Genomic DNA, 10,038 nt, shown 5'->3' with positions numbered 1-10,038 from the left:
CACACACACACACACACACACACACACACACTTTCTCTTGTAGGAACCAGTTACAGATGGAGATGTTGAAAGTGGAAAAACCAAGTTTAATTTTGTATGTCACCAGTATCTGGTAGAGACGTTGAGCTCTTAGCAATGGTTTATGTTCACTGTAATTGATTTTCGCCTTGAACGCATTATTTATTTTCAATTCTGGTCTGAAAATTTAATGCACTGCATTGCCTTTTAAAATCCACCTCAGAGCAGCAGTCATACACGTTCATTTGCATTTGGTGTATCAACCATGCAAATCAGCATGCAGCTGACTTGGAGGGAGCCGGTGCAGGGGCAGACAAGCCCGTCAGTTCATGCCCTCACCATGCTTCAGGTGCTCTCTCTCCAACAGAGTCACTCTGATATTCCTCGGATAATTAGCACCTTGGCATTAAAGAGAACCTTTGATATTGGATCTGATCCTTCCTTCTTCAGTAACCTCTTGAGACTATTACTATTCTCTTTATTCTCTGTCATTAGTCGTGAGGAGTGACAACAGGGAGTTGGCAGCAACGTGGAGGGGGTGAGTGGAGAAGGCTGGCATCTCTATTCTGTTTGTCTAGCTTCTGTTCAACAGGGCCTTTTGTTTTTTTTCACATCACTATTGTGAAGTCCTAGCTTGTTTCCTGCTCTCAACCTCTTGGGGGCTGGGAGTGAGAAGGTGAATGGAGCAGCTGGTGTCTCATGAAAACAGTTTATGTGCTGCACTTGATGGTCTAGTAAAGTCTTTTGGAGTGCTGTCAGGTGGTTGGATTTTCTTGGCAGTAGGGGAAAGATTAAATTTCAAGAAACATAAAATTGAGGGAACTCTGTAACTAAGGGAAGTAACTAGGTCTTAGCTCTGGTTTCCTGTTCACTCAAGATCTCCACCCAGCTCTGAGTTTCACAGCACACAAGGGCTCCACACTGGATCCTAGCACCTGTCCCCTCTTCATGTTGTTGGGGAGAGCTCCACTCTCTGAAAACTGGGCAATGGAAGGCAACATCAGAAAGCGTGGCATGTAGATCAACTGGATGACCACGCAGGGGTGATGACACTCAAGAAGTAATCAATGTGTAACCATCCCATCCACGCCTCTGTGACATCCTACCACCACTCATACCCTGTAGTCAGGAAGAGAAGCTCAGCAGCTTCTAAGCAGTATCTTGACTCACAGACAGATAGAAGAGACACGGTGATAGGGTAGTGGTGGTCTCAGTCTGGTAACAAGTGAGCGTGGAAATGTGTCAGAGGAGAGGGGCAGTGCCATGGGGCTTCATCAGACAATGGCACTGCTATGTGACTGACGGGACACACAACCAAGTGTGAGGTTTTCTCCCGGCTTTGGGAGTAACGCAGAAAGACAGACATTACGATACTGGATGCTGTGCTGTGCTTACCGGGATCCCTAGGGCTTTAAGAATGTTCATCTTGCACATGGGGCAGGTGCGATGGTCTAGAAGCCAGGGGTCAACACAGGACTTGTGGAAAAGATGCCTGCAATGAGAACCATACAGCTTAGAGTGTAGCCAAGTGAGGAGACCAGTCAGTCTGCTACCACCCTGCAATGTGCCCAAGGTCATCCAAATGCTCAGAGGCTGAGCCAAGGTGTGAACCTCGAACTTCTAATGCCCAGAGCCAGAGTGCTTCCTGCTAACACCTGCTGTGATCTTGTAAAAAATTATTTGGATACCAAGTGATACTATTTATAATTGAGTATTTCAAATGACAAGGAAGCTCTGATGGCCTCCGTGGTAAGAAGGATAGGCAATCTCCTCCCACATGCTTTACTGTCTCTGAAAAGCTGCTGGAGGGTCAATATAGATTCATTCTTACTCTACTGCACACAACAACAACATTCCAAGCGCCAGAAGAATGTAGGGAATATAGAAATGGGAAGATAAGTTTTCTTTCTTAACAGAAGAATGTTTAAAGAAAAGAATGAAAGTGGGGACAGTGCACATGTGATCTCACTTGATAGATGTTACTTGGGGGCATCTAAATGAGGGCCCTCTGGTGACGTAGTGCTAAGGAGTTGTGCTACCAACCGAGAGGCACATGGTTTGAATCCACCAGTTGCTCCATGGAAGAAAGATGGAAAAATCTCCTTCTATGAGATTTACTGCCTCTGAAAACCCCTTTGAGCGTCAGCTATGAGTTGGTTCTGACTCAGTAGCACCTAACAAAAAATTTCAAATAAACTCCAATTTTCCCTTCACAGAGAACAACTGCAAAATAAAGGCGATTTTCATAACTATTTGGGATCTAATACTAAATGGCCACGGAGTTGTCATCATTGAGGACACAAGTGACATTTTGAGCTGTTATGGCTGTTGGTCATTGAATCAGAAGTGGCTGCCGAGTTCCCACTGAAGTCACTTGTGGGCAAGCTTTACTGTTTGTATGGTTGATACTCTCAGCTGCATTGTTATTTGCATCTGCCAGTCCTCCTTCATCTGAGCACCAGGATAACTTGTCATTAAGTCAATTCTGACTTATGAGGACCCCATCAATTCAGAGAACAACTGTGTTCCACAGGGTTTCCAATGATTGATTTTTCAGATTGATTAATCAGGCCTTTCCTCAAAGGTACCTCTGGATGGACATGGCCCTGCAAACTTTTGGCTAACTGTTGAGTACATTAACTGTTAAAGGGACATTTAATGGAGGATCACTTAACAGAATTTTATCTAAACTTTGTTTAGAAAGTGCCTGTTCAGAGATTTCAGGTGTTCCTCAAGTCAGAAGTTTTTCCTCTCCCTGATAAGATGAGAAGCAGAAGCAGTCAGAATTTTTGACCTGGACAAGAAGAGAGAGGACAGTCTGATTTAAGCATGAAGGCTTCCAGAGTCCGGTCAGCCATACCTGACCCTCCCTTCATGATTTACTCCTCTTCTAATGTTTCCATATCATACTCTCATTGTCTAACTTCTCTTCCAATGGTTCCTAAAGAATAATTTTCTTTGAGATGGAGGTTTGGAGCCTAAAAGCCAATGGAGGACCTCCGAGTTAGAGAGGAGTTCATGAAATGTCACCCTTTCATTTGAAATGAAAGAGCCCTCATGAAAAGGACAGGATTAACTAATTGTAAGTAGAACAGGATCAGGTTAGGGATTAGAAAGGGCAGACTGGCCACTGGGATGTTCCATTGTTTCCATCTTATTGTTTGGGATGGCTTGCAGATTGACTGCACGAAAGGTCTATCTGAGTCATTATTTATTCATCCATTTCTTTATAACTCAGTCATTTAACAAGCTGTTTATGCCAGAAACTGTGCTAAAGGATTACAGAGGGGCAAGAGTTAGACATGTCTCTCCTGTGCCAGGAACTAAATAAAATTTTACTGTAAATTAATTTTTATAAGAAACCATAGCTTCAAGTAGAATTGAAATTTAGGCAAGTTTTCCTTATCAGTATGAATTCGTTTGAGTTAGAAATCCTTAACAGTATGAGCCAGCAAAGCGTATCCAATCAAGGTAAGCCTGTCTAGTGATTCCGTCACGGGAGTAATGGGCATAGGCGTGTCACAGACAGCAAGATTGGCAAGGGATAGAGCAGGGTTTAGGGCTGTTGTACATAGGGTCACTATGAGTCACAGGCAACTTGATGGCACATAACAACAACAGTAATAAATTAAAAAAGAAAAAAATATGATCAATCATAACACAGGGCAAGATATTTATAAAGTTTTAAGAAGGAATTGTTATAACTGTGTAAACTTGAGGTCCCTCACCATTTTCAGTTTATGATGCTTTCTGTTTGTGTATACTTTCTTTCTCAATAAGCCCTGTTAATGCTATTTGATTTATTAATTTTTTTAAATGAAATGCAGAATGAGTAGTAAGCATTATAGTTATGTGGCTTTCTCCCTTAGAGTGTGCAGAGGTAGACATAAATAAATGTATACATCTATCTCTCCTTTTCTCTCGTTCTCATTGCCATCAGGTCTGAACTGTGTCATAGCTGACTCTTCACTGGGTTTCGAAGGTTGTAAATTGCATGAGAGGAGATTATCCAGCTTCCTCCCTTGGGATCACTTGAACTGCCAGAGAAGCTAGGCTTTTGGGGCTACCAGCAAAATTCTCAGTGATAAATGTCACTACAGCTCCCGAATAAATAAATAACTTAATGATAGTTGCTCGGATCCACAATCTAACTCCCTTGGGACCAGCAATCAGGAAATCAAAAGATGAGTTGCTCAGGGACTATTGTAGAGTGCTGAAAAGCAATGCTGTCAGTCTAGAGACCAAAGTGTGCCTGATCCAGGCCATGGTCTTTTAAATGACTTGCTATGCATCAGAGACCTGGACAATGACTAAAGGTGACAGAAGAGCAATCAACACCTTTGATTTGAGGTGCTGGAGAAAAGTATTGAACATACCATCAACTATCAAGAGAACAAACAGGTCTGTCTTAGAGAGGGTGAAACCATGTTGCTCCTTGGAGGCAAGAATTTTGAAACTCTGTCTTACATACTTTGGGCATGTTTGCCAGAAGGGACCAGTCCTTGCAGAAGGCCATCATTCTAGGAAAGGTGCAGGATCAGTGCAGGAGAGGAAGACGCTAGATGAGATGGACTGAAACAGAGACTGCGGCAATAGAGTCAGATGTGTCAGTGACGGTGAGGTTGTCTCGGGATAGGACAGGCGCCATTGTTCAGAAGGTTGCCATGAGTTGCAGTCAACTCAACAGCACACAGCAACAACAATAGCATGCTAGATATCACAGTGAAATTACAGTGAGTTTGAAGGCTTCTAATGAAAAGCTTTATCCTTGTTTAGAAGTCAGGAAGATTTTACTTGACAAATGACAAAGCTAAGACTCAAGGGATAATTAGACATTAGCCACATAAAGAAGAGAGGGAGAAGAAAAAGAAGCACATCTTGGGCAGATTTGCCTGTGCAGATCCCTGACCGAGGCACTGCAAGAGGGTCAGTGTGAGTGAGCGTACAAAGGGAAGAATGGGCTGGCACTCAAACTACCCAATCATCAGAAAAAGAAGTACTGGCCTTCTTATGTGAAAAATCTACTCTCAGGGAATAAGTCTCTGACCTGAACTTGCTTACCAACCAGCATGCTTCTTGGGGGGAAAAGTCAATGATCTGGCTGCACTATCCACACTAGGAGTCAGGCTTTATGTGATCTCTGTGCACATGATAGAGGTTAAATCATAGTGGGGCCAATCATCTGTTTTCATTTAAAGATGTTACTTAATATTCCCATGTCTCAGTTGTTTCTAAGGTGAAGAAAAAGCTATACTTACTCATTTAAAGAAGACTTCCCTAAAAAGCTACGGAGAAGTTGTTATTCTCTAATGCTCTATTTTGAATTTTTTTATTTCTCATTTTAGATGGAAACTGTCAACAAATTCCTCTCTTACTTAGGTCTGCAATCCACACACTTGGTGCCAGCAGTCAGGCGATCAGGAGACATACTGCATTGGGCAAGTTTGCAGTCAGGGACCTCTCCAAATTACTGATATGCAAAGACATTAGTTTGAGGACTAAGGTGCATCTGATTCAGGCCATAGCCTTTTCAGGCTCTTGCTCTGAATCTGAGAGATGGACAGTGCATAAAGATGACAGAAGAAGAATTGATTCCTATGAGTTGTGGTGTTGGAGAGGAGTACTCAATATCCCAGTGCCAAAAAACCCAGATATATCCTAGAGAGATGGCAAAGCTTTACCTAATATACTTTAGGCATGTTGCTAGGAGGGGGTTTTCATGCTTAAAAAGGTAGAGGGTTGGAGAAAGAGAAAAAGAACCTCAATCACCTGGATTTATACAGTGACTGCAGCAGTGGGCGTAAGCATGTCAGAGATGACAAGGACAGCACAGGGTAGGCCAGGGTTCAGTCTGTTGTACCTACAGTTCCTGTGATTCATACTTAACTTGACAGCACCTAAAACCACTCTAAGGGTATTTCCTTCCTCTCCTTTATCTAGTCGTCATTCTTTCATCTGCTTCTACCAGAATATAAACTCCATGAAAGCACAATCTTAGTGTGCCTGGCTTACTGTTGGGTCCCCAATATCTAGAACAGATTCTGGTACACAGATTGATACTCAAAGAAATATTTGCTACATGAGTAGACACTTATGAAAGGATCTGGAACATAATAAGTGCTTGAAATGGTAGTTTTAATATTTTTCCCTAAAACCTGTAAATTATTGATTAAGAATGTGTTACCTTTAGTTCCCAGGGAGAGTGTGTCTTGAGTATTTTGTTGTTGTTGTTGTTGTTAGGTGCCATTGAGCCGACTATGACTCATAGTGCCACTGTGAACCACCGATCTGAACCTTGTCCTATTCTGTGCCATCCTCATGATCTAAGTCATGCGCAAGCCCGCTTTATAGTCACTGTGTAAAGTGACCCGGTTGAAGGTAGAGAATGAAAATTGCAGGGAGGGAAAAACCAGTCTCTCTGCCTTTCTCCTCCTCAATTTCTGGCTAGCAGGTCCCACTGACTTTCTCTGCCCAAGTTTTTTCACATTCATTACCTTTTTCCTTTTCTCAATGCTACTACTCATTCATAATCTCATTACTTTCTCTGTGTCACTGCAGTGACATCTAAACTGTTCTCCATGCCTCCAATCTTTTCTGTTCTTTTCGTCCCACTCATCATTGCCAGATTTATCTTCCTAAAATAAAGCTCCACTTACGTCACCTCCTTGTTCCATTCTGTTCTGTGCTAGGAACTGGGTACAAAGATGAATAAGACAAGTTCCTTCCTTCATGAAAGTACAAGAGACCACCAAGGGCCCTCTGTGAACAAAGCAACAATGTCAAGTGCTGTTGGAAGGTCATGATCCTAGACACAACATTTCCGGCTGTTTGATTTTAGATGAATTTCTATCTGTGAAATATCTCATAGATACAGGTTTGTGAGTGAATAAGTGAAAGTGTATGTGAGTATGTCTGTGTGTGTGTTTGAGAGAGAGAGATGAAGGGGGAGGGAGAGAAGAGGGAGAGGGGACAGGGTAAAATATGAATGAATGAATGAATGAATGAATAATGTGCCTGCAAAGCTTAAAATGTAAGTCATAGTGCTCATTAGTTGTAAAATATCACAACTCTGATTACTACTAATTTGTCGTGCTTCCTGATTTTAGATCTTATATTATCACCATGATTTTTATTCTATAGTATAACCTATCTAGTATGGAAAGTAAGAAACTGCAAATATTAAAAATAGCAAAGGGAAAACTAAATGAAAAAAACAGAAGAGTATTAAATGACACAGATGGAGACCATTCTTATTACTAACATTCATTTGTACCTAGCAATACATTATAATTTGGAATGCAATTTAAATCACTAAAGAATTTATCCCATTTCAAATGGAAAAGAAAACTCACTAATGCTGCTCCATGGGAGAAGGATGGGTAATCTCTCATGCCTCTAAAAACCCACTGGAGGGTCAGCTATGAGTTGGTTGTGACTCAACAGAAAACAACAAAAATAACAACAAACTAAATACAGGGGGAGTAGTTGTTATGTGTCATTGAGTCACTTGCGACTCATAGCAACCCTATGTACAACATCTCTAAAGCCTGCCCTGTCCTAAGCCAGTCTCACTGACTCCAACAAAACTACCTTCATTACTCCAGTTACTGTATCAATCCATCTCATCTGGGCTCTTCCTCTCCTGTGCTGTTCCTCCACCCTTCCCAGCATGATGTCCTTCACCAAGGACTGGTCCTTCCTGGTCACATGCACAAAGTATGTGTGATGGAGCTTCAAGATCTTCACCCTGAAACCCACAGCATCCCTTTTCAGCAGGAAGTAGCTAAGAGAATACGCCGTCCCCTTTTCCTTATGACTCAGGGTGAAGTCTCTCTCAGGGAGGAGTGATAGGGAATGGCAAAGGATACACTGACAAAGAAGATTAATCAGAACTGGCTTTGACAAGCACTGTGGCATTTGGACAGGAACAAACTGGGAGGAGGGTAGAGAGAATAGTGCAACAATGAATGAGTGGAAGCCCAAAATCTCTGTAAATGTTTATGAAAATTAATAAAATATAATTATAGAAAAAAAAATCCTAACCTTTTAAACTTGGTTTCACCCTCTCTAAGACAGACCTATTTGTTTTCTTGGTGGTCCATCGTATATTTAAGACTCTTCTCCAGTGCCACAAATCAAAGGCATCAATTCCTCTTCGTCATTGTCCAGCTCTCTGATGCACAGCAAGTGATTGCAAAGACCATGGACTGGATTAGGCACACCTTCATCTCCAGACTGACTGACACCATTGATTTTCAGCATTCTGGAGAGGTCCCTGACAGCAGATTTTCCCAAAGCAATTTGTCTTTTGAGTTCCTGACTGCTGGTGCCAAGAGTGTTGATTGTGGAGCCAAAGGAGGAAAGGAAGACTGAATTAAGTCAACTGTACCAATGGTTTAGTGGATCTCTCTAAGGAAAAGTGAATCCAAACTCAGTTTACCATTCTCAGTGGAGTCTTTCCTATGTTTAACACATTCATGAGAATGGGAAATACAATAGATGGTAGAGCAAAACAATTCTTCATTCACTAAAATGCTTTATGAGAGAGGTTGTACACATAGCTAACAAAAGAAGATACTGACACATTATAACAATGCAAAGATGACTACGAATAATAAAACCAATTCTCCTAGTGCTACAGATTGAATTATTCCCCACTTTGCAAAATATGGTAAGGTTCTAACATCTGTACATGTAATGTGATTGTTTCAAAATACTTTTTCTTTAGTCATCACTTTAATTAACTGGAACATTGTGAGTTCTAATCCTAATTTTGTATAAGCAGCATCTTATATAAAGGGAAAAGAAAATACAGAAACCGAGCAAACACAGCAGACAGGTGTTATGTAAAGATAAGTCTTCACGCCCAGGAGCACAGAGAAACACCTGGCACTTCAGAAACTGGAGGAGATGGGAAAGGATGTTCCCCTAGAGCATCCCGAAAGAGTATGGCCCTGCTCACATGGTCAAGTTCAATGCTGGCCTCCCAAACTGTGAAAAAAGAGACTTCTGTTCTTGAAAAACCACCTATAGTGTGTATATGTGTATAAGCCTACTGTGGTTAAGATACATGTTTAGAAAGCAAATTCATTTCCCACTCAAGATTTTAATATAGACCATTTTGTGACACAGGCCAGAATCCTTTCAATGTGTCAACACTCTCCCCTCTTTTCCACGCAGGGCCCCCATTTTCATTAATTGTCTTTTTTGCCTTTTCATACCTTGTGAATTTTACTTAAGGGGCAAAGGCTGACCTTTTCATTTGCTACAACTGAATGCTTAGAGGAGCACATTACTCAGAGATATTGTTCACTTTTTAGGGCTGCCTACTGTTTGGCTGTAAGGTGGTCTCCAGTGAAATAGGGATATAGTTTCTGAGGCGTCAACAGTTCTCTATCAGACCAGTACTCCTAGTCTTTTTCATTAATTTGAATTTTGCTTTACATTTTCCTCACTCTGTCTTGGATTGTGATCCATGTGAGAGTTATCAATAGTGGTAGGTAGGCATTACCAGGTTCTGCTGGTCTCAGGCTAGTGAAAGCTCTAGTTTGCATGGCCCATTAGTACTTTATGGAATTTCTTAATAGCAGTCCTAGGGAACTAAGACAAGTAGCAAACTAAGCTAAGCTTATTTCCATTTCTAATGGTTCTTATTTCCACTTGTTCTTTTTACCTATTGGTGGCACCCCTCTCCAAACAAAGGACATTTCTTCCCTCTTTGTGGAGCAGCAAGGGGGCTGTTTTTGGCCTTTCTAAAGGATTTGCTTTTTTCGGCTTTGTTAGTCCTTCCTCTGCCGGAATTGTGATTAGGATCTTGTGGTTTCCACTTTGACACCATTGCAACAGGTTTCATTTCCCTTCGTAAAATTGTTATTAAAAATGTAAGCCTCTAATGCAGCATAGTATTCCATTGTGCGAATATACCACACATGCAATATTATTCAAAATGGTTGACTCTGGAGAACATTATGCTGAGTGAAATATCCCAGTCACAAAAGGACAAATATTACATGATGCCAC

General features: G+C 41.4%; 1 protein-coding gene across 1 annotated transcript in view; it reads right to left on the bottom strand.

Moving 5' to 3' along the window:
• RNF150 (ring finger protein 150) overlaps nucleotides 1-10,038 on the bottom strand; it is a 427,096-nt gene that overhangs the window by 96,673 nt on the left and 320,385 nt on the right. Inside the window, exon 5 of the mRNA XM_006887018.1 lies at nucleotides 1,414-1,510. Within this exon, the coding sequence (XP_006887080.1) occupies nucleotides 1,414-1,510 (97 nt within the window). The remainder of the gene's footprint in view (nucleotides 1-1,413; nucleotides 1,511-10,038) is intronic.

The sequence above is a fragment of the Elephantulus edwardii genome, unplaced genomic scaffold (assembly GCF_000299155.1).
Source record: "Elephantulus edwardii isolate Elephantulus edwardi_28Jun2011 unplaced genomic scaffold, EleEdw1.0 scaffold00053, whole genome shotgun sequence".
Lineage (NCBI taxonomy): Eukaryota > Metazoa > Chordata > Mammalia > Macroscelidea > Macroscelididae > Elephantulus > Elephantulus edwardii.
The sequence above is the reverse complement of the archived record's forward strand: the minus strand, read 5'-3'. Positions and strand labels throughout refer to the sequence as shown.